This window comes from Mus musculus, chromosome 4 (assembly GCF_000001635.26).
Source record: "Mus musculus strain C57BL/6J chromosome 4, GRCm38.p6 C57BL/6J".
Classification (NCBI taxonomy): Eukaryota; Metazoa; Chordata; class Mammalia; order Rodentia; family Muridae; genus Mus; species Mus musculus.
Window position 1 is genome coordinate 86,633,326 of NC_000070.6, and position 27,734 is coordinate 86,661,059.

The window sequence follows — 27,734 nt, forward strand, 5'->3', positions numbered from 1 at the left end:
CTTAGCACACACACAAGCACACACCCACAAAGTAAGGGTAGAGAGCACTGGGTGAGATGGCACACACCTGGCATCACAGCACTGGGGAACCTGAGAAAGAGGATTGCCAGGAGTTCAGGACTCCTAGTAAGTTCCAGGCAACCTGGACTACACAGCAAGATACTCATTAAAGAGGTGGGGTTAGGTGTTCAGAAGCTAGAAGGGCTTGTTGCCAAACCTAATGATTGGAGTTAGATTTCCCAGAACCCTCTTGGTGAGAGGAGAAAGAAATGATGCCCACAGTGTTCTTCTGACTGTTCAAACTCTCCATGCACACTGGCTACCACCAGCACCACTGAAATTTTAAAAAAGCAAACAAAAACAAAAACAAAAAATGTAAATAAATAAAAATGTAAAAAAAAGGGCAAGGACAAGCATGATCATACATGCCTTTAATCGCAACACTTGGGAGACAGAGGAAGATGGATTTCTGTGAGTTCAAAGCCAGTCTGGTCTACTTAAAGAGTTTGAATTCCTGCCAAAGCTACACAGTGAATGACCTTGTCTCATGGAAAAGAAGAAGAAGAAGAAAAAGGAGGAGGAGGAGGAGGAGGAGGAGGAGGAGGAGGAGGAGGAGGAGGAGAAAGAAGGAGAAAGAAGGAGAAGAAGGAGAAGAAGAAGGGTAGGGTGGAGGGGGAGAGGAAGGGTGTTATTTGTTTCTGTAGAAAGACTAGAAAGGGGGGGCAGCAATAAGTAATCTTGTATGCTGGGAATTTTGTTTTTTGTTTGTTTGTTTGTTTTATTTTAGAAATGTTACCGGTCTATACTTTGACACTCCATCAAGCAATACATTTTTTTTAATGTATGTTATGCTAGGTCTCACTGGGTTTTCAAGGCTGCCCTGGAAATAGTTGTTTAGTGCAGGCTGGCCTTGAACACATAGAGATCTGCCTGCCTCGATCTTCCCAGTGCTGGAATCAAAGGTATGTGTGACCACACCTGGCTGAAGTTTTGAGAAGCTGAGAAAGGTTCTGGGTGAGATAAATGAATCAATAAGTGGAACAGTCAGAATAGAGTCACACACATGGAAATGGGACAATTCATAACTTAGACATGCTTAGCCTATTGTTAAGGGAGTCCTGCTGTGCACTGAAGTGAGGGCAGGGCCAGCAGGAGAGCTAGAAGGAATCCCAGGTATGGATCACTGACTTCCCAGACATTGTCCAGTCTGATTCCCTGAGCTGCAAACCACAGGCTGATGTGGCTGGCCACCCATTGTCTAGGCTTGTGGCAATGCTGATTGTAATGGGAATGGCTTGAAGCACATTTGCTGTTACCTTCTACCAAGATGAAGCCAAGGTCTCCTCCAGGCCTGCTGTTCATACAAAGTGAACTGAAGACCCAGCTAGGGGGAAGACAGCCTCCCCCACCCCCCTTCCACCAGCATTTCTTCTCCCTCTTGTATGAACACCATGTGTTCTAGCTCCACTCTGTCTGAGTCTCCCTTTTCCAATCCCCTTCTTTGTGCTGCTGGGTCTCTTTGATTTCCTCCTCCCTCTCTGTCTAGAATATCTGAACCCTCTGGTAAGCTCTGCTGTGGAAGATTCAGCTCTGTGCCTCTGTAAGGCATCTCACCACCCTAAGACCACAAACTTCTCAAGTCAGAAGCTGATACAGAGGCCACAGAGGGGTGCTGCTTACTAGTGTGCTCACCATAGATAACTTAGCCTCCTTTCTCATAGCACCCAGAAGCAGCAGCTCAGGGTTGACACCACCCAGTGAGCTGGGCCCTCCCACATCAATCATGGATCAAGAAAACTCCCCACCAGATGGTGGTGGCATGTGCCTTTAACTCCAGCACTCAGGAGACAGAGGCAGATGGACCTCTGAGCTCCATGCCAGAGAATGTGAATTCCAGGACAGTGAAGGTTACACAGAGAGATCCCTATTTTGAAAAATCTAATAAATAAGTAAAGGAAGGAAGGAAAGGAAAGGAAAGGAAAGGAAAGGGAAGGGAAGGAAAGGAAAGGAAAGGAAAGGAAAGGAAAGGAAAGGAAAGGAAAGGAAAGGAAAGGAAAGGAAAGGAAAGGAAAGGAAAGGAAAGGAAAGGAAAATACCCCCATAGACTTACCCACAGGCCAATCCAAACTCAAGAGTATTGAACTAATTTTACTGTCAGGAAACATTTCAAGACAGCCCAATATTGACTCTATCATTTGGTTACTAGTAGTCACTCTTAGGCAGGTCTACAATCAAAAAGAACAAGCAGGGAAAGGAAATACACAATTTACAGCTGGAGAAAAAATAGAACACCAAGAAATATAATGTTGGATCCAAGGCTTATGCTAAAGCAGAAAGGGAGAGGCCAGGTGCTAACTGAAATAAAGGGAGCAGTTCTTAGTCCTGTGCTACAGGAGTCACATTTTTAAAAGCCTACAGATACAGAAGGAATAAGTTCTAAATACATAACAAAAACAAAAGCAAAGAACAATTAAGATGAAGTCGATTGTTTTCATGCTTTCTTCACATCATATAAGTAATGTTCTCAACAGAAAAACCCGATGGTTCAACAAATAAAAAGTTTCCACAATAATAGGATGTGTGAAAAAGATATATTCCAAGCCCCCTAGAGGATGCCACAGATAGCACTGGGTTCTATAGTATGTCTTGTCTGTCTGTCTGTCATCTGTCTATCTATCTATCTATCTATCTATCTATCTATCTATCTCTCATCCATCCACTATCTCTACCTATCTCTGTCTCTCTACTCATCTCTATCCCTCTGTTCAGGAGAGTGAAGCTAGGGCCTTTTATGGTGAGCATATAATCTCCCAGTGAGCTCTAACTCAGAAATTATGAATATATATGTACACAAATCCATAATAACATTTATTTTATGCACGGTAAGAAATAAACAATGACTAACACGACAGAATAGTTACAGTAATAAAAGTTATATGAATGTTTTCTCTCTCTCTCTCTCTCCTCTACCCCCACCCATACTTCCCCTCTCTCCTCTACCAGGATGGGTTAACCTACAGCACAAAGGAATGACTCATGTCCAATGTGGCATGAAGAGAGATAAATCAAATTTCATCTTGTTGCTCAGAAAGGCATTTTTTTTAAATGTTCAGATCCATGCCTTTTCTTTTCTTTTTTTAAAATATTTTTTATTAGATATTTTCCTCATTTACATTTACAATGCTATCCCAAAAGTCCCCCATACCCTCCCCCCCACCACTCCCCTACCCACCCACTCCCACTTTTTGGCCCTGGCATATAAAGTTTGCAAGTCCAATGGGCCTCTCTTTCCATTGATGGCTGACTAGGCCATCTTTTGATACATATGCAGCTAGAGTCAAGAGCTCGGGGTACTGGTTAGTTCATAATGTTGTTCCACCTATAGGGTTGCAGATCCCTTTAGCTCCTTGGGTACTTTCTCTAGCTCCTCCATTGGGGGCCCTGTGATCCATCCAATAGCTGACTGTGAGCATCCACTTCTGTGTTTGCTAGGCCCCGGTATTGTCACGTCTGCTCTCGACCAGCAAGAATGACACGACACAGTAGGATTCATCTCAACAGCCTTTATTGCAGGAATGCCTCGATGCTTCTACGGGAACTCCAGGCGCCCAGGGAGCCCTGCTTATATGCACCCCAGCACAGGAGAAGGCTCCGTGGCCCCCTGGGATTGGTCAGTCTGCCGGCACCCAATTTGGCGCCAAATTTGAATTGAAGCCTGCGCAGTGGTATTGTTTATGACAACGGCAACCGGAAACCGATGCCATCTTGGAGTTGGCTTCCCACATCTCCCCCTTTTTTGTTTAATGATGCTGGACTAGGTCTGGGCAAATCTGTCCATCGACCACGGCTCCTGTTTTAGGTCGATCCTCCAGTGTCACAGCCCTACCCGTCATAGGGTTGCCCTATCGCCTCTAGGCCCCCTGTCTTAGGTTGGTCTGTGCAGGAGGAAAGTCTCTGGATACTGTGGATCTGTGTGACTACAATTGCCAAATGACCTAGGGCAAACTCTTAGTTTTTCAAAGAGGCCAGCCAAATATTGGGAGATGCGCCATCTTCAATTGCCAACAGAGCTTGGTACACCACTGCTTTATGTTGAGCATGTTCTCTTTTTAGTCAACACAATAGCCAGATGCAGAAGACACAACCCAGGAGGACCACTGCCCCCCAGGCCAACATTCTCGCCCATTCCTTAAAAAATGAGAAGGCAATGGTGATCCAGGAGGTGAAGTCCTCCAAGGTGACTGGGTCCAGTCAAGTGCTGTTGAGTTTGGCAATCTGGAGGAGCAGCTTTCTGGACAACTGCTCCGCTTTAGCCGACCAATTTCCTACTCAGATAAGAGGAGACTCTGTTCAAGAGACTGAGAGAAATTAGCATATGACAAAGACCTCTAATCTAAATACTGACCAGACGATAGGCACGCCCGAGCTATATTGTTCCAGTCCCCTGGGGTGAGGCAATATCTAGTAAGGCCTTGACCTGTGCAACTACAAAGGCTGCACTTACCCCGTAGGTACGGACTGACTCAGCCAGTTGCTTAATAGTTTTAAAATCCACTGGCTCCTGATACCGCTGCCCTTGTCCATCAACAAAAACCGGAAAGGTTAATCTTATTTCTTTCCACACCTCTGGGCAGAAGGAGGTACCTTGGTCTAACAGCCCTAGCGGACTCCTTTTCTCCTGTGTAATCAGGGTTGTAAGGTGGAGCTGTCGGCACTTTCGGTTTTGTTCTTTTATTAGCCGATGCTCCCCTTTTCATTGGCTTGGTTCTATATGACCAATCCGGGTCATATCTTTCCCTCTCATATCGAGCTGCCTCTTCCTCTAGGTCAGCTTCATCATCTTTGCTAAGCTCCGAGTCACTGGAAGCGGAGCTTGATAAACTTAAATCCTTTAAAGAGGGATATCTTCACTATTTCCTTTTCTTTATCACTGATTCCTTTTATTTTTCCTCCCTTTTCTTTTCCTTTTTCTTTCTCGCCCTTTTTCTTTCTCTTGCTCATACGCTCTTTGTCCTCTTCTGACATGCTTTCTTGTTCTGTAAGAATTTTCTGACCTGTCTTAACTGCTTCTGTCAAACAAAAAGCAGAGGCCAAAAATTACAGAAAACGAAACAACAAGGATAAGAGCTACCCACACTGGGTCTATGGGCGAGAAAAACATATCCCCCTTAAACCTGGGGATCAATTTGGGAGACTTACAGGTACCGCCGTTCCCCGGCTGAAGAGTTCTGAATCCACGAGATTATCGGGTCCCCGTATGGACCACCATATGTCGCATCTGCTCTCGACCAGCAAGAACGACACGACACAGTCGGATTCTTCTCAACAGCCTTTATTGCAGGAACGCCTCGATGCTTCTACAGGGACCCCGGGCGCCCAGGGAGCCCTGCTTATATGCACCCCAGCACAGGAGAAGGCTCCGTGGCCCCCTGGGACTGGTCAGTCTGCCTGCACCCAATTGATTGCACCCGCTCAGGAGGGGTTGGCGCCAAATTCGAATTGACGCCTGCCCAGTGGTGTTTTTTATGACGATGGCAACCTGAAACCTGCACCATCTTGGAGTTGGCTTCCCACACGGCATAGTCTCACAAGAGACAGCTATATCTGGATCCTTTCAGCAAAATCTTGCTAGTGTATGCAATGGTGTCAACGTTTGGAAGCTAATTATGGGATGGATCCCCGGATATGGCAATCTCTAGATGGTCCATCCTTTCGTCACAGCTCCAGACATTGTCTCTGTAACTCCTTCCATGGGTGTTTTGTTCCCAATTCTAAGAAGGGGCAAAGTGTCCACACTTTGTTCTTTGTTCTTGAGTTTCATGTGTTTAGCAAATTGTATCTTATATCTTGGGTATCCTAAGTTTCTGGGCTAATATCCACTTATCAGTGAGTACATATTGTGTGAGTTCTTTTGTGATTGGGTTACCTCACTCAGGATGATGCCCTCCAGGTCCATCCATTTGTCTAGGAATTTCATAAATTCATTCTTTTTAATAGCTGAGTAGTACTCCATTGTGTAAATGTACCACATTTTCTGTATCCATTCCTCTGTTGAGGGGCATCTGGGTTCTTTCCAGCTTCTGGCTATTATAAATAAGGCTGCTATGAGCATAGTGGAGCATGTGTCCTTCTTACCGGTTGGGACATCTTCTGGATATATGCCCAGGAGAGGTATTGCAGGATCCTCTGGTAGTACTATGTCCAATTCTCTGAGGAACCGCCAGACTGGTTTCCAGAGTGGTTGTACAAGCTTGCAATCCCACCAACAATGGAGGAGTGTTCCTCTTTTTCCACATCCTCTCCAGCATCTGCTGTCACCTGAATTTTTGATCTTAGCCATTCTGACTGGTTTGAGGTGGAATCTCAGGGTTGTTTTGATTTGCATTTCCCTGATGATTAAGGATGTTGAACATTTTTTCAGGTGCTTCTCTGCCATTCGGTATTCCTCGGGTGAGAATTCTTTGTTTAGCTCTGAGCCCCATTTTTAATGGGGTTATTTGATTTTCTGAAGTCCATCTTCTTGAGTTCTTTATATATATTGGATATTAGTCCCCTATCTGATTTAGGATAGGTAAAGATCCTTTCCCAATCTGTTGGTGGTCTATTTGTCTTATTGACGGTGTCTTTTGCCTTGCAGAAGCTTTGCAACTTTATGAGGTCCCATTTATCGATTCTCGATCTTACAGCACAAGCCATTGCTGTTCTATTCAGGAATTTTTCCCCTGTAACCATATCTTCGAGGCTTTTCCCTACTGTAGTGGCTATTCCTGGTTGTCAACTTGACTATATTTGGAATGAACTACAATCCAGAATTGGAAGGCTCACCAGTGACTCTTATCTGGAGGCTTGGAGATCCTTATCTGGATCTTGGTATGGAGATCTTAAGCCATAGTGGCTATGGATTCCAGAAGATTACATCTCCGAGTTCAAGGAACACACCTTTAATCTGGGCTACACCTTCTGCTGGAGACAATATAAGGACATTGGAAGAAGGGAGTCTAGCTCTTGCTCTTGCTCCTTCGCCTGCTTGCTGTGTGAGACTGAGTAACTGCTAGATCCTTGGACTTCCATTCACAGCAGTGACTGAACAATTGTTGGGAATTGGGCTGCCGACTGTAAGTCATCAATAAATTCCTTTACTATCTAGAGACTATCCATAAGTTCTGTGACTCTAGAGAACCCTGACTAATACACCTACTTTCTCCTCTATAAGTTTCAGTGTCTCTGGTTTTATGTGCAGTTCCTTAATCCACTTAGATTTGACCTTAGTACAAGGAGATAGGAATGGATCAATTCGCATTCTTCTACATGATAACCACCAGTTGTGCCAGCACCATTTGTTGAAAATGCTGTCTTTTTTCCACTGGATGGTTTTAGCTCCCTTGTCAAAGATCAAGTGACCATAGGTGTGTGGGTCCACTTCTGGGTCTTCAATTCTATTCCATTGGTCTACTTGTCTGTCGTTATACCAGTACGATGCAGTTTTTAATCACAATTGCTCTGTAGTACAGCTTTAGGTCAGGCATGGTGATTCCATCAGAGGTTCTTTTATCCTTGAGAAGAGGTTTTGCTATCCTAGGTTTTTTGTTATTCCAGATGAATTTGCAGATTGCCCTTTTTAATTCATTGAAGAATTGAGTTGGAATTTTGATGGGGAGTGCATTGACTCTGTAGATTGTTTTTGGCAAGATAGCCATTTTTACTATATTGATCCTGCCAATCCATGAGCATGGGAGATCTTTCCATCTTCTGAGATCGTCTTTAATTTCTTTCTTCAGAGACTTGAAGTTCTTATCATACAGATCTTTCACTTCCTTAGTTAGAGTCACACCAAGGTATTTTATATTATTTGTGATTATTGAGAAGGGTATTGTTTCCCTAATTTCTTTCTCAGCCTGTTTATCCTTTGTGTACAGAAAGGCCATTGACTTGTTTGAGTTAATTTTATATCCAGCTACTTCATTGAAGCTGTTTATCAGGCTTAGGAGTTCTCTGGTGGAATTTTTAGGGTCACTTATATATACTTTCATATCATAAAAAACTGATATTTTGACTTCTTCCTTTCCAATTCATATCCCCTTGATCTCCTTTTGCTGTCTAATTGCTCTGGCTAGGACTTCAAGTACAATGTTGAATAGGTAGGGAGAGAGTGGACAGCCTTGTCTAGTCCCTGATTTTAGTGGGATTGCTTTCAGCTTTTCACCATTTACTTTGATGTTGGCTACTAGTTTGCTGTAGATTGCTTTTATCATGTTTAGGTATGGGCCTTGAATTCCTGATCTTTCCAAGACTTTTATCATGAATGGGTGTTGGATTTTGTCAAATGCTTTCTCTGCATCTAACGAGATGATCATGTGGTTTTTGTCTTTGAGTTTGTTTATTTACTAGATTACGTTGATGGATTTCCGTATATTGAACCATCCCTGCATCCCTGGGATGAAACCTACTTGGTCAGGATGGATGATTGTTTTGATGTGTTCTTGGATTCGGTTAGCAAGAACTTTATTGAAGATTTTTGCATCGATATTCATAAGGGAAACTGGTTTGAAGTTCTCTATCTTTGTTGGGTCTCTTTGTGGTTTAGTATCAGAGTAATTGTGGCTTCATAGAATGAGTTGGGTAGAGTACCTTCTGTCTCTATTTTGTGGAATAGTTTGTGAAGAACTGGGATTAGATCTTCTTTGAAGGTCTGATAGAACTCTGCACTAAACCCATCTGGTCCTGGGCTTTTTTTGGTTGGGAGACTATTAATGACTGCTTCTATTTCTTTAGGGGATATAGGACTGTTTAGATCATTAACCTGATCTTTATTTAACTTTGGTACCTGGTATCTGTCTAGAAACGTGTCCATTTCATCCAGGTTCTCCAGTTTTGTTGAGTATAGCCTTTTGTAGAAAGATCTGATGGTGTTTTGGATTTCTTCAGGATCTGTTGTTATGTCTCCCTTTTCATTTCTGATTTTGTTAATTAGAATGCTTTCCCTGTGCCCTCTGGTGAGTCTGGCTAAGGGTTTATCTATCTTGTTGATTTTTCTCAAAGAACCAGCTCCTCATTTGGTTGATTCTTTGAATAGTTCTTCTTGTTTCCACTTGGTTGATTTCGCCCCGAGTTTGATTATTTCCTGCCGTCTACTCCTCTTGGGTGAATTTGCTTCCTTTTGTTCTAGACCTTTTAGGTGTGTTGTCAAGCTGCTAATGTGTGCTCCCTCTAGTTTCTTTTTGGAGGCACTCTGAGCTATCAGTTTTCCTCTTAGAAATGCTTTCATTGTGTCCCATAAGTTTGGGTATGTTGTGGCTTCATTTTCATTAAACTCCAAAAAGTCCTTAGTTTCTTTCTTTATTCCTTCCTTGACCAAGGTATCATTGAGAAGAGTGTTGTTCAGTTTCCACATGAATGTTGGCTTTCTATTATTTATTTTGTTATTGAAGATCAGCCTTAGTCCATGGTGATCTGCTAGGCTGCATGGGACAATTTCAATATTTTTGTATATGTTGAGGCTTGCTTTGTGACCAATTATGTGGTCAATTTTGGAGAAGGTATCATGAGGTGCTGAGAAGAAGGTATATCCTTTTGTTTTAGGATAAACTGTTCTGTAGATATCTGTTAGATCCATTTGTTTCATAACTTCTGTTAGTTTCACTGTGTCCATGTTTAGTTTCTGTTTCCATGATCTGTCCATTGGTGAAAGTGGTGTGTTGAAGTCTCCCACTATTATTGTGTGAGGTGCAATGTGTGCTTTGAGCTTTACTAAAGTGTCTTTAATGAATGTGGCTGCCCTTGTATTTGGAGCATAGATATTCAGAATTGATAGTTCTTCTTGGAGGATTTTACCTTTGATGATTATGAAGTTCCCCTCCTTGTCTTTTTGATGACTTTGGGTTGGAAGTCGATTTTTATTAGCTATTAGAATGGCTACTCCAGCTTGTTTCTTCATACGATTTCCTTCGAAAATTGTTTTCCAGCCCTTCATTCTGAGGTAGTGTCTATTTTTTTTCTCTGAGATGAGTTTCCTGTAAGCAGCAAAATGTTGGGTCCTGTTCGTGTAGCCAGTCTGTTAGTCTATGTCTTTTTATTGGGGAGTTGAGTCCATTGATATTAAGAGATATTAAGGAAAAGTAATTGTTACTTCCTATTATCTTTGTTGTTAAAGTTGGCATTCTGTTCTTGTGGCTATCTTCTTTTAGGTTTGTTGAGGGATTACCTTCTTGCTTTTTCTAGGACGTGGTTTCCATCCTTGTATTGGTTTTTTTCTGTTATTATCCTTTGGAGGGCTGGATTCGTGGAAAGATAATGTGTGAATTTGGTTTTGTTGTGGAATACTTTGGTTTCTCCATCTATGGTAATTGAGAGTTTGGCTGGGTATAGTAACCTGGGCTGGCATTTGTGTTCTCTTAGTGTCTGTATAACATCTGTCCAGGCTCTTCTGGCTTTCATAGTCTCTGGTGAAAAATCTGGTGTAATTCTGATAGGCTTGCCTTTTTATGTTACTTGACCTTTTTCCCTTACTGCTTTTAATATTTTATCTTTATTTAGTGCATTTGTTGTTCTGATTATTATGTGTCAGGAGGAATTTCTTTTCTGGTCCAGTCTATTTGGAGTTCTGTAGGCTTCTTGTATGTTCATGGGCATCTCTTTCTTTAGGTTTGGGAAGTTTTCTTCTATAATTTTGTTGAAGATATTTGCCAGTCCTTTGAGTTGAAAATCTTCATTCTCATCTACTCCTATTATCCGTAGATTTGGTCTTCTCATTGTGTCCTGGATTTCCTGGGTGTTTTGAGTTAGGATCTTTTTGCATTTTCCATTTTCTTTGATTGTTGTGCTGATGTTCTCTATGGAATTTTCTGCACCTGAGATTCTCTCTTCCATCTCTTGTATTCTGTTGCTGATGCTTGCATCTATGGTTCCAGATTTCTTTCCTAGGGTTTCTATCTCCAGCGTTGCCTCACTTTGGGTTTTTTTTGTGTCTACCTCTCTTTTTAGGTCTTGCATGGTTTTATTCAATTCCATCACCTTTTTGTTGTGTTTTCCTGCAATTTTTTAAGGGATTTTTGTGCTTCCTCTTTAATGTCTTCTACCTGTTTAGCAGTGTTCTCCTGTATTTCTTTAAGTGAGTTATTAAAGTCCTTCTTGATGTTCTCTACCATCATCATGAGAAATGCTTTTAAATCCGGGTCTAGCTTTTCGGGTGTGTTGGGGTGCCCTCGACTGGACAAAGTGGGAGTGCAAAGTGGGTTCTGATGATAGTGAGTAGTCTTGGTTACATTTACCTTTCGCCATCTGGTAATCTCTGGAGTTAGTTGTTGTAGTTGTCTCTGTTTAGAAATTGTTCCTCTGGTGACTCTGTTAGCCTCTATCAGCAGACCTGGGAGACTAGCTCTCTCCTCTGAGTTTCAGTGGTCAGAGCACTCTCTGCAGGCAAGCTATCATCTTACAGGGAAGGTGCACAGATATCTGGTGTTCGGACCTCCCTTCTGGCGGAAGATGAAGGCCCACAACAGGACCTTTCCCAGAAGGTGTGTTGCTTTGGCCTGTCACAGAAGCTGTTAGCTTCTGTAGTCCACACTCTCACCGTGCAGACTACTTTCAGCAGAGTCTCAGAACCAAGATGTCTTCCGCCAAAGCTGAGGAAAAGCCCTCCAGGGCTGGGCGGACACCTATACTCTGACCGGAAAGGTAGCCAGATGTCTGGAGCCCGAAAAGGGGGCTGCCTCAGAAGCTCTATGGCCCCCGCCTTTCCCAGAAGCTGTTAGCTTCTGTAGTGTACACTCTCACCTGTGCAGACTACTTTTGGTGGAGTCCCGGAACCCCAGAAAGGCATTTTAAAATTTGTGAGTTGCTGGGCCAGCAAGATGCCTCTATAGGCAAAGGCATATATATATATATATATATATATATATATATATATATAGTTGTCTATGGTGGTACACACCTTTACTCCCAGCACTCTAGACACAGAGGCAGACGTTTCTAATGAGTTCCAGGCTGGTTTGGTCTACATAGTGAGATTCTATCTCAGAAATTTAAATTTAAAAATGAGTTATTTATGAAAAATTTCAAGAAACATCTTTTGTTGTTACATTTTAATCATTGATCAAGTGTATGTACCACAGTATGAGTCTGTAGAGGTCAGAGAACAACTTTCAAGAGTTGGTTCTCTCCTTCCACCATGTTAGGCCCAGGAATTGAACTCAGGTTATCATCACTCTTGATTGTCAGGACCAGTGTAGTGGAAACTTAAGGGTTCTTTGGAGAGTCAGTTGTGTTGGATGGTGTTTTGTTGGGGCAAACACATAAAGGAGTGTTTTCTGAAGTGGACACAGGTGCAAGGATGTTTTACTAAAGCAAGCCAATGAATGGACATATGACTAAGGATTATTTAATGACACAACATATTGGCCTGCCTTACATTGCATAGTTGAGCTACATTTGTCAGGACTCCATAAAGAGAAACACCAAAAAACTTATGGTAGTGTGCCTTGGCTTCTTGCTGCTTCCTCGGACTCGGGATGATCTGATGTCAGCTAAGACAGACTCAGGTGCTAAGGCAAGACACATGCTGAGACAAGACCCAAAGAGGACTCATGATGTTTAGAGAGAGTTTAAAAAAGATTCGACAGTGATGGAGGCTGAGCTTGGCTTACTTATAGGGCTAGCTGAACAATGCTTGTTAGTCTCAAGTCTTTGCTGATCTTCACTTTGCTCAGAGACACAGCTGAGAACTTTTCCTGACCTTCCTCCCTGGTCCCTCTGGATGACTTATGCTAAGGTTGAGACCTGGGTGTTCCAACTAGGACGTGCCACCAGTGTTGCTAACCTGACTCTACCAAACTAGACTGCTGGAGTATCCATAAAGTGTTTAAGACTGGATTAAGCTGCCATTGTTAACCTGTGAACTGAACTGCTGATTTCCAGATAACACAGACAAGAGTTGCTCCAAACACCCATTTTAAATAGGTCCACTTCTCTCATATCCTTTCTTTTCTACTACCTGTGATGGGTAGTGGGCTAAAGGAGAGCTTAAAGTGTTTAAAAACCGTCATTAAAAGTAGACCTTAGCCTGGCAGTGGTGGTGCATGCCTTTAATGCCAGCACTTGGGAAGCAGAGGCAGGTGGATTTCTGAGTTCGAGGCCAGCCTGGTCTACAAAGTGAGTTCCAGGACAGCCAGAGCTACACAGAGAAACTCTGTCTTGAAAAACAACAAAACAAAACAAAACAAAACAAAACAAAACAAAACAAAACAAAAGTAGGCCTTAAAAAAAGTATCATTACAGCTCAGCAGTAAGCACATTTACCTGATAAGCTGGCCTTGGCTGGTTGGTCGGTTAGATGGTTGGATGGTTGTTTGGTTGTTTGGATGGTTGGTTGGTTGGTTGGATGGTTGCTTGTTTAGATGTTTGGAAGGGTGGTTGGTTGGTTGGTTGGTTGGTTGGTCGGTTGGTTAGTTGGATGGATGTTTGGTTGGATGGTTGAATGAACAGACAGTTGGTTGTTTAGTTGTTTGGTTGTTTGGTTGTTTGATTGGATGGTTGATTGGTTATTTGGTTGGTTGGTTGGTTGGTTGTTTAGGGGGGGTGGTTTTGAGGTGGTACCTTTCTGTTTCCCAAACTGGCTTGACCCCTGAAACTGCAGCACATGGAAGCTCACAAGAGGATCAGATATTAAAGATCATCTTCAGCTAACTGCTGAGTTCTCAAATTCAAAACTAATCTGTTTCACACAGTGAGTTTTAGGCCAACCTGGACTACATAGTAAGACCTTTTCTCCAAAGCTGAGTTTGAGCCAGACATCATGGCCTATACCTTTAATCTAGCACTGGGGAGGCAGAGCCAGGCAGATATCTGTGAGTCCAAGGCTAGCCTGATCTACAAATGAGTCTGAAAATCTAGTAAGGGCTACGTAGTAAACACTGTCTTTTAAAACAAAAGTAAAGGTTGGGTGCATTGGCTCATATATGTAATTATACAGTAAGTTTGAGGCCAGCCTGAGATACATGAGATTTCTGAGTTCAAGTACAGCCTGTTCTAAGTAGTGAGTTCCAGGACACCCAGGGCCACACAAGGAAATCCTGTTTCAAAAAACAAAAGAATGTCCTAAAAAACAGAAAATAGCCATGTTCAGTTAAAAAAAAAAAGACTCTCTGGTCCAATTTTATACTACCCAACTTCTATATTTTTATTACATATTTGTGTGTGTGTGTGTGTGTGTGTGTGTGTGTGTGTGTGTTTAGAGATCAGTTTGAGAAAGTAATTCCATCATGTGGGTTCTGTAAGACCCCCGAAGCTGGGCCTCTGCTCAAGTCCCAGGATGAGCTGGCCGGCACCCCAATGACTCCAGAGAAAACCACACCTGATGCTAACTGCAAGAGGCTTTATTATCAGCTAGCTGAGGATGAACTCCTTTCGCTGTGCAGGGCAGGGGAGTTCGACCCTGAGTGGTAGCAGTAGGGGGCTTTTTAAGGAAAAGTGAGGAATTGGGAGGAGTTGGGAGAAGAGTTGGGAGGAGTTGGGAGGAGAGTTGGCTGCAGCTCCTCTCTGGCGAGCGGTGGGGGGGGGGGTGAGCTGTAGCTCCTCTCCAGCGTCTATCTCCCTGTCCTTGGCACAGGGAGCCAAGCAAGTGCCTGGCTAGGTCTTCCTACAATTATCACATCTATGGTTGAAAGGCACAGAAACAAAAAAGGCTTTTTGCTAGCTATAAAGAACAAAGAGCTTCTTTCTGGCTGTATCCCCAGAGATGGGGAAAACAAGCTTGGGGGAATGTTTTAGGGGCTTTACCTTTCAGGGAGAAATGCTCTAAGTCGGGGTCTCACAGTTTGAAAGAGTCAAACTCAGACCATCAGGCTGGGCAGGAAGCACTTTTACCCATTAAGCCAACTCACAGGTCTACAGCCCAATATTATTATAAAGGCATTTCAGCAATTAAACATTAAAGAATTCTATAAAATGACACAGGATGCATAACAAGATCTCTTACGAAAGTTCACATCATTTACAACTAAGATCAAGCAGCCAAATAGTAGATGAATGTTCACCAAAGACACAGGAATAAAACAGAGGCAACCATTTAAAAAAAAAAGATATATATTACATTTTCAATAAAATAGTGTCTTTCCTTGTGTTAGTTGGGTGGTCTTTTGCCTTAAGAGGACAGGGCTGTGAGTGTGTGGTCATTGGGTTCAATCATCCGCTTCCAACGGAATAATATCAGGAACTTCGTCAGTGTCAGATGTCGAGTCAGCAGCAGGGAAGTCAAGCATCTGTAAGAGAAGAAGCTCAGATGTTACCACATACGCCCTCTTCTTGGCGATGACTGCGGTCAAAAGAACAGGCAGTTAGGACGTGAACGTCAGATCCAAAGCAGCTCCTCACGCCTCCACCCTTGAGTGCTGAGAACATAGACAGTGCCGCCACCACACGGAAACCTCCCTTTCCCAGTTCACCGCTAGAGCAGACTCTGTAAAATACTTTCTTGTGTGCCAGGGGCTCAACTCTCATCCCAGCACTCTGGACGCAGAAGCAGACAGATCTCTGTAAGTTCAGTCCAGCCTTGCTACTACATAGTGGGACACTCTCAAAAACTAGAGAGAGAGAGAGAGAGAGAGAGAGAGAGAGAGAGAGAGAGAGAGAGAGAGAGAAAGAGAGAGAGCATTTTGAGTTATTATTCTTTTTAAATAATAATGTTTTAATTTTGTAGGACTTGTCTAGGAACTGAAATAGCAATTTCTTTTCTAATTTTGATATACAACACTCAGGAGGCAGAGGCCAAGACAATGGTAAGCTTAAAGCCAGATTGGGCTACATAGAGAGAACCTGCCTCAAATAAAACTTTAAAATAGTCATCTCAAGGGGCCAGGGGTGTAGCTCATTGGTAAGCTTGTGTTTAGTGAGCTCAAAGGCCCTGGGTTCCACCTTCAACACACAGGGAGGTAAAAAGGGAGCTGTGAAATACAGTAGTGTAGACTGGATGGCTCCAGCCAAAAAGAAAATATTAGGGGAAAGCAAATGTTCTAACAGCCAAATCAACTAACAGCAACAACAACAAAAACTACCCCCAAATAAAAGGGCAGAAATGAAGAAATGGATCAAGGAGCTACTGTTTTACCCTGTGGCATAAACAGACAAGATATTTTACATGACTGAGAAAAGTCTCTGTAGTGAATGATGGTGAGAGTTGGACTACATTGTGAACATATTTAGTGTTGCTGAGTTACATATCAAAATCATGGCTTGAATGAGGCATGTATGTGGCTCCCATCTGTAATCTCAGCATGTAGGAAGTGGAGCTAGAAGATCAGGAGTTGAAGATCAGCCTCAGTTACACAGCAAGTTCAAAGCCAGTCAAGATCTGAAAAACTAAAAAGCAAGCCGGCCAGAGTTACATTGAATCATAACAGAGAGAGATACTTAGCAAACTCCTGTCTCAGAATGATCAAAATATAAATGTTTGTGTGGCATGAGGGTGTGGGTATACATGTGCCCACACTTGAGCCCAAAGGTTGATTTTTTTTAAAGATTTATTTATTTATTTTATATAAGCACAGTGTAGCTGTCTTCAGACACACCAGAAGAGGGCATCAGATCCCATTACAGATGGTTGTGAGCCACCATGTGGTTGCTGGCATTTGAACTCAGGACTTCTGGAAGAGCAGTCAGTGCTCTTAACCACTGAGCCATCTCTCCAGCCACCAAAGGTTGATTTAATGTGTCTTCCTCAAACACTCTTCACCTATTTTTTGAGGCAGAATCTCCCACTGAGCTTAGATGGCCTTGACTCCACTAGGCTGGCTGGCCATGTGTCCCCGGGTTCTGCTTATTCTGCTGGGTTTCAGACCACACCCCAGCTCCAGGTTTAAATATGGAGTGGTCCAAATTCAGCAGCACTTGACCACTTGGGAAGCAAGCACTTTACCAACTCAGCCATCTCCCCATCCCCAGCACAGTAAATGTGGTGCTTGCTCTATTTTATTCCCTAACAATGTGGGGGAAATGAGGGGCGTGGAAACCAGGAAAGTCTTCACTTAATCACCAGGCCCTCTTCTATTTGTGTCCTTCACTGGACTTTTCCCTAAGAACCCAGGAGCCGAAGATCTGTGCATCTGAGGTACAGTTCTCACTAATGTATCCCTTACGTTTCCCTTGATACAGTATTTTGCATTGTAGCTCTTCAGCAGAGTTCACTTTGCAAAGGTTTTATCAACCTGAGAACCACAGAGCTCAGCAGTGTTACAGAAATTGATTCAGAGCATCAGCAGAAAAGCCAACCCTCATGGTAGCCTTTTGTAGGCTCAAAGATACACTTGCTTAGCTTCTTCCCTGAGCTATTGTTAGTGAACGTATATTTTAACATCTACCAAACCATTTGCATTAATACCCATTCCTTTATATTTTTCCCTTTTACTAAATCTATGTCATAACATAATATTTGTGTACATGCGGTTTTTTTGTGACTCCATAGCCAAGATTAGAATAGCCTCAAACTTGTGGCAGGTTCTCCTGCCTCAGCCTTAAAAATCTTTGGATTGCAGGCATGAGTCACCATGCCTGGTGCACTATATTTGCTTTTACTAAATTATAAGATAGAGCATGAAACTGTAACACAAAAGAGAGAAACAGGAGTTTTCTAGTTGCCAAACAAGAAAGCCAGCTGTGGTTTTCTCCTGCCAGAGAGTTAAGTGTTAGAATGGGAACTCTATATATTATCTGTATCTGTATCATCTGTATCTGTATCTGTATCTGTATCTGTATCTGTATCTGTATCTGTATCTGTATCTGTATCTGTATCTGTATCTGTATCATCTGTATCTGTATCTGTATCTGTATCTGTATCTGTATCTGTATCTCTGTCTCTGTCTCTGTCTCTGTCTCTGTCTCTGTCTCTGTATCTGCACTTTGACATCAGTAAGACATTGGACCAAGTCCCCACTATACTCCTTAGTTCTTTTCAACCTCTTTCTTCATTGAAGTATCCAACTTACCAGGTGAAGAATAAAGATGGTGTGCACTCACTTGTGAAAGGGCATCAATGAACACTAGTGACCTACATACCAATCCTTTGGAGAATGTTGGAGGTTCCACTTGCAGAGCTCTAATCCTTAAAACCAACAACCCATCCACCTTCACCAACACCACCCCCTCTACTAACCCACACACATGCACCACGCCCCCCATCCACCCACATTCACTTACTTAAGGCCTTAGGATGGTTTAGGAGGGCCATATGAACAACTCACCTTCCATATAACCCCATTAATTCAGTGTGCAAGTTCCTTTACACTATTAGGCTGTCTCCATAGTCAACCTGTGTGCTATGAAGGAAATGGGAGAGGGAAGGGGCAGCTAAAAGTAGCCATGGTCTACCATGTTTGGTGAGTTTAAGTTCTAAGTTGGTGATCTTGCCCACCACCTTTTCAGGGCTTTGGGCAATGCTTCACACTCATTTCCCAGAATTAGAAAATAAATACTTGTTTTGTTGGCATGAACAAGCAGTTACATACTGCTAAAGCAGGCCTGTAAGAAGTGTTTTGCTGAAAAGATGACTATCAGGTGAGGATGGAGGGTGGAGTCAGTATGGCCTGCACAGTGCGGCACCAATGAGGTAGCCATAGACCCTCCCCAAGGACAGAAAGCCAGCTGTTCTTTCTGTCATGAAAACTAGAATATCCTGAGCCAGAGATACCACGGTTTTTTTTGTTGTTGTTGTTTGTTTGTTTGTTTTTTGTTTTCAGGCTATTCATCACGCAACCCCTAGGGGGCACCATTCACACGCTACATATCATGAATTCACACAGTATGGCAAATTTCCACAAGATGCCACTAAACACTTTCAGGTCTTTTTTGATTGGCCCTGGGTCCCGGATAATGTAAGAGGCAACTACAGGAATAGAAAGGCTATCCGTAGGGATTTAAACTGCTGGTAAATGTGCACTCGCAGTGCCGACTGTGAGCCTGAGAATGTGCTTGCATCCCAGAGGGCCTGGAGCATCTAGGTCAGTTTCCTTTGCTTTCCTATACTGAACAGTTAGAAACAGCCGAATGGGCTGTTCCGAATGGGCCACACCAAGCTGCCCGCACTCACTTGCCCTCAGTGGGATGCTCTGGGGAGCAATGCAGTGGTTTGCTCTTGACTTAACGAGTCCGAGGAAGTTAGCATTCTCAGAATAGGTGCAGGTTATAACGATTGTTATTATCTATTGTCAGCCACCTAATCAATGTCCACACCTCTGCATCTGATTCACCTAACCAATGTCCACTCCTCTGTATCTGATTCATTTGAGCATTTTGTTTTGCTCTGTTCTTCCCTATGCTAGGCACCGAAGCCATGATCTTGCACATATCAGACAAACACATTATCACTAAAGCTGCCTCTCCAGCTCCAAAGATCCCTCTTGATTCCCCATACTGCTCTGTGTCAACAGCCCATCTTTGATTTTTTTTAAAAAATTTTTATTTTATTTTATTTTTTGAAACTAAGTCTCATAATGTCAAATAATCTGGCCTTCAACTCATCTTCTAGACCAGGCCTGCTCTGATCTGCTGGGACTAAGATATGCACCATTAGGTCCTGTGTCAAGGAACTTCTAAAAATAAAATATTTTATAAAGCCTACACTAAGGGTCTTGTTTTTAGTAAAGGATTATAGATAAGTCTGTTACCTATATACATACTATAAACTCACTCTATGTTTTGTTTCAGATTAATCTTCCTATTTGCTTCCTAATTCCTTCGGCTTTCTAAAGGGCTGGAGAGATGGCTCAGTGGTTAAGAGCACTGGCGGCTCTTCCATAGGTCCTGAGTTCAATTCCTAGCAACTACATGGTAGCTCACAACCATCTGTAATGGGGTCTAATGCCCTCTTCTGGTGCGTCTGAAGACAGCTACAGTGCACTCACATACATAAAATAAATAAATATTTAAAAAGCATCAAAAACAAAAACATAATTTAAATGGTAACCATTTTCTGATCAACTTTTATCAAAATTGACATCATTGATATTTACACATAGGCCATGTAAGCTTGTCATCCTTCTGTCAAATGTCAATTAACACAGTCCATCACTTTTCTCACCTTTAACTTCTAGGAGCTGTTAGACATTTTCTTCCCCACTTACAGGAAATACCACCTAAGTCAGTATTTTCTTTCACTTTGATCAATTTGTTGCTCTGGGGTTCCTATACCTTCCTAGGCTAAAGTGTTATACATAGCAAGTTAGTTTTGTAATAAAGACAATTTAACAATTAGTATCCTGGGGGCTGGAAAGATGGCTCAGTGGTTAAGGGCACTGACTGCTCTTCCAAAGGTCCTGAGTTCAATTCCCAGCAACTACATGGTGGCTCAAAGCCATCTGTAATGAGATCTGATGCCCTCTTTTGGTCTGAAGACAGCTACAGTGTATTCATATACAAATAAAATAAATCTTAAAAAAAAAAAAAAAGAAAGAAAGAATTAGTATCCTTGACAGGCAGTGGTAGCACATGTCTTTAATCCCAGCATTTAGGAGGCAATCAGATCTCTGCATTTAAGGCCAGTCTGGTCTACAAAGTGAGTTCCAGGATAGTTTGATCTCTAAAAAATGAGAAAACTAAGACTAATGGACAGCACTTCACAACCTCTTGAGTTTGTTTCTTTGTTTGCCTGCTGGCTGGCTGACTGACTGGATGGATGAGATAATTTAGCCTCCTCTTTCATAGCACCCAGAAACACCAGCTCAGGGATGACACCATCCAGTGAGCTGGGCCAGATGGATGGATGGATGGATGGATGGATGGAAGGATGGATGGATGGACGGACAGACAGACGGATGGATGGATGACTGACTGACTGACTGACTGACTGACTGACTGACTGACTGACTGACCTGCTGGCAGGCTCACCACACCAGAGCTTACACAGTTATTATTTACTAACCTACCATGGTAAGTAAGAAACCATGTTAGGAAATCCATTAAAACTAATTTTCTGTCAGATTATGCCACAAAGAAGCTGCAATATTTGAAGACACCAAACATCTAAAAGACAATGAGAAGCATGCTTGTATAAGTTCTCTAAACAAAGACACAGACAGGCAAAACTGAGATCAGTGTTCACAGGTCGTGACAGGCAGCAGGGGCTTCATCTAAAACAGACTTGCATTGTTGTCTGGTTTTATTGTTGTTTTGTGTGTCCTTGGCTGCCAGTTGTTTTGTATACCAGGCTGACCTTGAACTCAGAGATCTGTCTGCCTCTGCTTCTCAAGTGCAGGAACTAAAGGCATACACACCTCTAGTCTGTATTCTGTTGCTAAGGAAGAAATGTCAAACCTGTCTCCTCTTCATAATCAATTTAATTAGCACTGAAACTCTTGTAATGGAGAAACACAAGAGGAGACTTTCAGAATTGAGTAGGCAGCATTGTGACGCATGCCTATAATCTCAGTCCTCAGGAGACTGAAGGCAGCCAGAGCTGTGTAGCAAGACCAGTCTCCACAAGAAAAAGCATGTATGTACTTATTGCATGTGAATGCTCCAAGCCAGGTGTAGTACCAAGAGTCCCTCTACTCTGAAGGCTCGTCAGGAGGATTGCTTGAGTCCAAGAGTTAGGCCAGCTTGGGTGACACAGTAAGTCCCCATCTCAAAGGCAAAAAACAAAGGGCCAGTGAGATGGCTCAGAGAGTCCAGGCACTTGCTGCCAACCCTGACGAACTGAGTTTGAGGGGGGAAACCACATGTTTAGGAGAAAATGGATTCCCACATGTTTAGGAGAAAATGGATTCCCACAAATTGTTCTCTGCTCCACACCCATAATGGTCCTCATATGCCTACTATTAACATTTTTATACCCTCAAATACAAATATTTCCATCAATTCAAATAAACTCCCCACATACATTTGAGGCGCAGAATGGAAGGATAATTACAGAATTGAACTAAGAAAAAAAAAAATGAAGAAGCAGAGACCCATGAATACTGTACCTTTCCTGAAACCAGGAAATCTGTTACTGTCCCAGCCTCCGCAGGACACAGGTGAAGTTAAATGTTCACCCTTGTTTTGGGTGTGTCTATGTGTGTTTGGTTTTGGCAATTTGGGGTTTTTTGTTTGTGTGTGGTGTGTTTTTGTTTAGGTTTTTGTATTTATATGTCTGTTTGTTTCAAGACAGGATTTCTCTGTTCAGCCCTGACTGTTCTGGGAACATACTCTGTTGACTAGACTAGCCTTGAACCCAGAGATCTGCCTGCCTCTGCCTCCCAAGTGCTGGGATTAAAGAAGTGTCCCGCCATCATCTGGCTACTCTTTCTTGTTTTCATGGAAAGTCACCAGCTAGGGCTGAGATAACCTTCTTAGAGTTTACTGAAGGGCAGCCCTGCTCACTTAGCATAATAGGCAGAGCTTGTGGCTCTAGAATTTACTTTCTTTTTTAAAACATTCTTTTTTTAAAAGATCTTTTTTTACTTTATGCATAGGAGTATATTGCTTGATTGTGCATATGTGTACCATGTGCATGCAATGACCACAGTCGCTAGAAGAGGGCATAGCATTCCCTGGGACTGGGCTACAAGCACCTGTGAGCCTTCATGCAGGTATTAAGAAAGGAACCCAGAAGGTCCTCTGCAAGAACAACCAGTGTCCTTAACCAGTGAGACTTCTGGAGCCCCTGAAATTGGGTGTCTTGTGTTTTGTTTTGTTTTGTTTTGTTTTGTTTTGTTTTGTTTTGTTTTTGAGGTAGAGTTCCATGTAATTCTGGCTGTCTCTGGACTCACTATATAGCCACAGGTAACCTTGACCTTCTGATCTTCCCGCCAGCACCTCCAAAATGCTAGATCCCAGGAGTGTTCACGCAGAGCTTCTGAGGTGTTAGGGATTGAACCCAGGGTTTAATGCATGCCAGGAAAGCACTCTACCTACTGAACTACAGCCCTAGAGCTCGTTTGCATTTTTGGAACTTTGATAAGGCTTTAGTAGCTTTGTGATAAGGACAGGCCCTCCTTAAAGGGACTAGAAGCTTGGCGACCATTGGCAGGTTCCTTAGACTTATTTCTGTTTTCCTATGGGCACCCACCTCACCAATGACTGCAGTTTTCTCACTCAGAAAGCGCACAGCCGGTTATCCAGGCAAAGCGCACTGAGCAGTCTCACTTGTGACTTACTTTTCAACTGGGCTGAACTCCCCAGCAAGTCAACTGGAGCTCATGTATGTGCTTAATAATGTCATGCAGATCACGCAGGTCAATAAAAGCAACACACAAAGCACATGTAACAACATAAACGTGCTCTACCAGTTATGAATGTTATTGGGTCCAAAGGTTGGTATTTCTTCACAGGGAAGGAAAAACCTCACCTCAAGCTGCCCAAGCACACGCCTTGAGAGAAACAGAGATGAAGCCTGCTCAGACCACACAGGAGCAGAGGCCACGTGAATGAATCTTTATTCGGTCCAGACAGACGTTTACAGCCAATAACAATACAAAGGCCACAGACAAGACTGTAAGTGCATCTGAGCTTTTAGGTTCCTCGAGGTCCTCACAAGACTAACACAGGCCACTCACCAGCCAGGTAAGAGAACTCCTGTGCCAGGGCCAGCTGGGGCAAGACCATAACTGAGCTGTGAGTGACCATAATGAGGCCCTTGGTTCTAAGAAGCTGCTTTTCTAAGCTAAAGCCATCTACCAAGTTAATTTCAATACAGCAAAAGGGGTCATCTGGCCAGCAACATCATGCTCTGGTGACAAGGAGGGGTTTACTGAGCTTTGACCTCAGACTGCTGGACCTTCAGGCTGGCCTTGTTCACCTCGGTAGACTGAGGATAAAAGGGACCTACCAGCCAGTTGAGAGGCGTGTTGTTAACAAAGTAATCCATAACTTCATCTAAGGATTCCTTCATTTTCTGCAGCTGCCCCTTGCTAGATGTGAGGACGCCATCGGACACTTCCTTAAAGGAGGCAGCATTGCGGAATACGGAGTAGATGTCGCCTGCCATCACCCCCAAGTGTTTGGCCTGATCTTGAATGTTCTGTGGTAACCCTTGGGCGTTGACCAGGACAGTCTGGCATGTAGTCTGGAGCTGCTGGGTCAGGTTGCGGGCGATAGCCAGAGTACGTGACTCGATGTGCTAAAAATAAAACAAACTCAAGAATTAGAGGTGGATCCGAAGGCGCTGTGTATGATTGAGCCCAGTTACAGTCAGTATGTTGGCTATGTATCCATACAGATATCTTCTGACTCCTGAGTGCTTGCTTGTTTTTCCCAGGGAGGAATGCTCTGGCATTGAGCTAACCCTGCAACCAATGCTTTGACTTTTTATTAACAATGCTGTATGAAGCAGCACTAATCGTATTTCACAGCTAGGAACATACGCTCAGAGTTTAATCTGCCCAATTACCAGCTGCAAAGTAGCTGAGTAGGAGATTTGAACTCCTGACTGTAAAGGTCATCCTCTTAAACTGAATAGCAAGCAGGGCAGAGCAGACAGTCAGAACCTACACTCTCGGTCAAACAGGAAGCTACAGTATGAGCAGCTCGCGCTGATTTCAGAGGCTCACTGCCCCTGTGGACGCAGAGAGGACCATTCTGTATGATTACACTGAGCTAGTTCTAGAACACTAGCCCCTGTTGGCTCTTGCCCTAGTTTACTAACCGTGCGTCCTCAACTGTGTCCTGATATCTTCCACCAGAAGCCACCAGACTCACCCATTTGAAGGCAGGTACTATGCACCACCGAGCTATATCCCCAGCCCTCTCCTCATTTTTTTTTAAGATTTATTTATTTTATGTATATGAATACACTGTAGCTGTCATCAGACATACCAGAAGAGGGCACCAGACCCCATTACAGAAGGTTGAGAGCCACCATGCGGTTGCTGGGAATTGAACTCAGGACCTGTGGAAGAGCCGTCAGTGCTCTTAACCACTGAGCCACCTCTCCAGACCCCTCTCCTCATTCTTAAAAATAATATTTAAACTACCTTTACTGTGTGCACTTAGGCAGAGGTCAAAGGAGACCCTGAGGGAGTTGGTTCTCTCCTTCTAGCTGTGGGTCCCAGGTGCCTTTAACTGGGTAGCCATTTCACCAGCCCCTCTCTAATTTTTATTTGAAGGTAAGTCCAGGCTCGCCTTGAACCTGCTATCGCCCTGCCTTATCATCCCAAGTAACTGGTTCTTCATGTCTGTGCCACCAGCTTGGGCTGATATGAATATACTCTGAGAGGATTCATAAGGGAACTGAAGCCAACAGTGTGGTAAGAACTTCTCCAGACACCTTAGTGAATGGCTCTGCCTGTCATCTTACCTCAACACAGTGGGACTCATCGGTGTCGTCGTAGCCGATGCTTCTCTTCCACTCCACCCACGAGACATAGAGCTTATCCTGAGCACCCTGAATTTTCTGGTTGGCACTGTGCATATTCTTCCTGGCGAATTCAATCTGTAATGAAACGAACCAGGTGAACATGGCCGTTCTTCGTGCTCCCTCAGCTTGCAGCTCCATGGTGTACGCAGGCAACACAGAGACCACGGAGTTCAACAAGAGCTGCATATATTTATCGGCTTAGCGGTCAACCAAGTAGCAGCAGCTCTTTGCTGTTTCTGGGCAATTATTACATTGCTGACATCAAACATGTCTCCAGTGCTCATGTCAAATGTCAAATGTGTCCCCTGAGCACAGGTGAGAGGTAATAGACTTTATATTTGCATGAAGGGTAAATGAGAATTAAAAGAAGAAAGGGGCATAGGGGGAAATGAAGGAGGAAGGCAGCCAGGCATGGTGGTACATGCCTATAATCCCAGGATTGGGGATGGACAGAGGCAGGAGAATTGCTACAAGTTTGAAGCTAGCTTTGTCTATGTTTCAAGTTCTGGGTCAGCCTGAACTACACAGCAAGACCTTGTCTCAAAAACAACCAAACAAAAAAGGAGGAAAAGAATTCAGCCTTCCTCTTCCCCATTACCAGCAACCTGTTCTTCCTAGAAGAAACTGCCCTGGAGTACGGTACATGCCATTCTTCACCTTGGCATTCTTTAATGGCAGCACAATAATCTATTGTGACATAATGCACAAACCTGCCCTACTTGATGTGCACTGTTTCTATCTCTTGCAACTATAAGAGAAAGAAGTATTTATAGGGCAAATATCTGATTTTTTTTTGTTTATTTAGTTTTTTGGGAATAAAGTCTTTGTCCTGGCTGCCATAGAACTTGCTAGTAGATCAGGCTGGCCTCAAACTCACAGATATCCCAATCACATTAACCTCTCCTTCCCCGAGTGCTGGGATTAAAGAATATTCTTTTTTTATTTTTTATTTTTCTTTTAAAGACTTATTTATTTTTATGTTATCTGTATGAGTGTATGTCTACATGTATGTATATGCACAATGTGCATGCCTGGTGCCCTCAGAAGCCAGCAGAGGGTGTTGGATCCCCTGGCACTAGAGTTACAGGTGGATTGAGCTGCTATATGTGTGCTGGCAACCCATCTGGGTCCTCTGCAGATGCAACAAGTGCTCTTGGCTACCCAGCCCTCTCTCCAACCCACAGAAGTTGCTCTTCTCAGGGTTGGAGTCCCGCAGAAGTTCACAACAGGAACTCCATCTCTGGATCATTGAAAACAGCACCACACTCTGTTCATGCCACAGGACAGGGAGGTGGCTGAACACAATGCCCAGGAGGTCTACTTTTATTTTCTTGTCTAAAGTCATCTGCACACTTGCTGTGGTTCCAAGGGGCCATTCACACAGTACTGAAAGTCTTAAGTGTCATAATTATATCTACACTTGTTCTTAAAATGAACGGGTGCTCACCAGGTGGACAGTGGAGTGGAGCTGAGAAATGGTCTCCTGGCTCTTTTGTTTGGCCTCTTTAACCCTGCTGAGAGCCTGGTGATAAGCCCGAGAGCAGAGCTTGGTAGACAGGGACTCCAGCCGTTCATAGTTGCTCGGCTTCTGAACCATATCAAATCCTTCCACCTTTTTTGCTTCCATCTCTGACAATAAAGGAAAAAGAGAAAGAAAAAGAGAAAATAAGCAAAGGTGATCCTTTGTTCAGGATTCCACAGTTGGAATTCAAAGATAGATGTCTTCATGTCCTAAGACTGTTCATGCCCACTGTTGGGTTGATCACCCTGAAGCACACACATGCCCACACACACACCATACACACACACACACACACACACACACACACACACACACACCACACACACCACACACCACACATTTACATGTGCTTCTTGCCACCTGCATACACTTCTTAGCAACATGGACCCTGGCACATAGGACAAGCAGTAATGGTAATTAAGTGCCACTATGGCTGGTCTCAAACTTGCTATACAATCAAAAATGGTTTGAAGCATTTAAAACTATATTTTAAAGATTCACTTATTAGGTATACAGTGTTCTGCCTGCATATTTGCCTGCACGCCAGAAGAGGACACCAGATCTCATTACAGATGGTTGCGAGCCACCATGTGGATGCTGGGAATTGAACTTAGGACCTCTGGAAAAAGCAGCCAGTGCTCTTAACCTCTGAGCCATCTTTCCATCCCTTAGAACTATTTTTAAAGATTTATATATTTTTATTCTGTGTGTGTGAGTGTTTTTCATGCAAGTACATCTGTGTATCACATGCACATGTAGTGGATTTATAGTTCCAGACAGTTGTAAGTAGCCATGTGGGTCCTGGGAATTGAACCCAAGTTCGCCCACTGAGCCATCTCTCTAGTTCCTTGCTTTAAATTTTTGATTCTCGGGCTGGTGAGATGGCTCAGTGGGTTA

At 43.2% G+C, this 27,734-nt stretch overlaps 1 protein-coding gene across 3 annotated transcripts in view; it reads right to left on the minus strand.

Moving 5' to 3' along the window:
- The window catches only part of Plin2 (perilipin 2), a 43,308-nt gene that overhangs the window by 6,416 nt on the left and 9,158 nt on the right, over window positions 1-27,734 (minus strand). Inside the window, exons 6-8 of one of the 3 annotated variants that reach the window (XM_011249907.3) lie at window positions 26,763-26,944; window positions 25,256-25,390; window positions 23,836-24,079 (exon numbers count right to left, since the gene is read on the minus strand). In XM_011249907.3, coding sequence (XP_011248209.1) covers window positions 23,836-24,079; window positions 25,256-25,390; window positions 26,763-26,944 — 561 coding nt within the window. Of the gene's footprint in view, window positions 1-23,239; window positions 24,080-25,255; window positions 25,391-26,762; window positions 26,945-27,734 lie in introns of those variants that run through there. The other 2 variants (NM_007408.3, XM_006537557.2) reach the window with 2 other exon arrangements.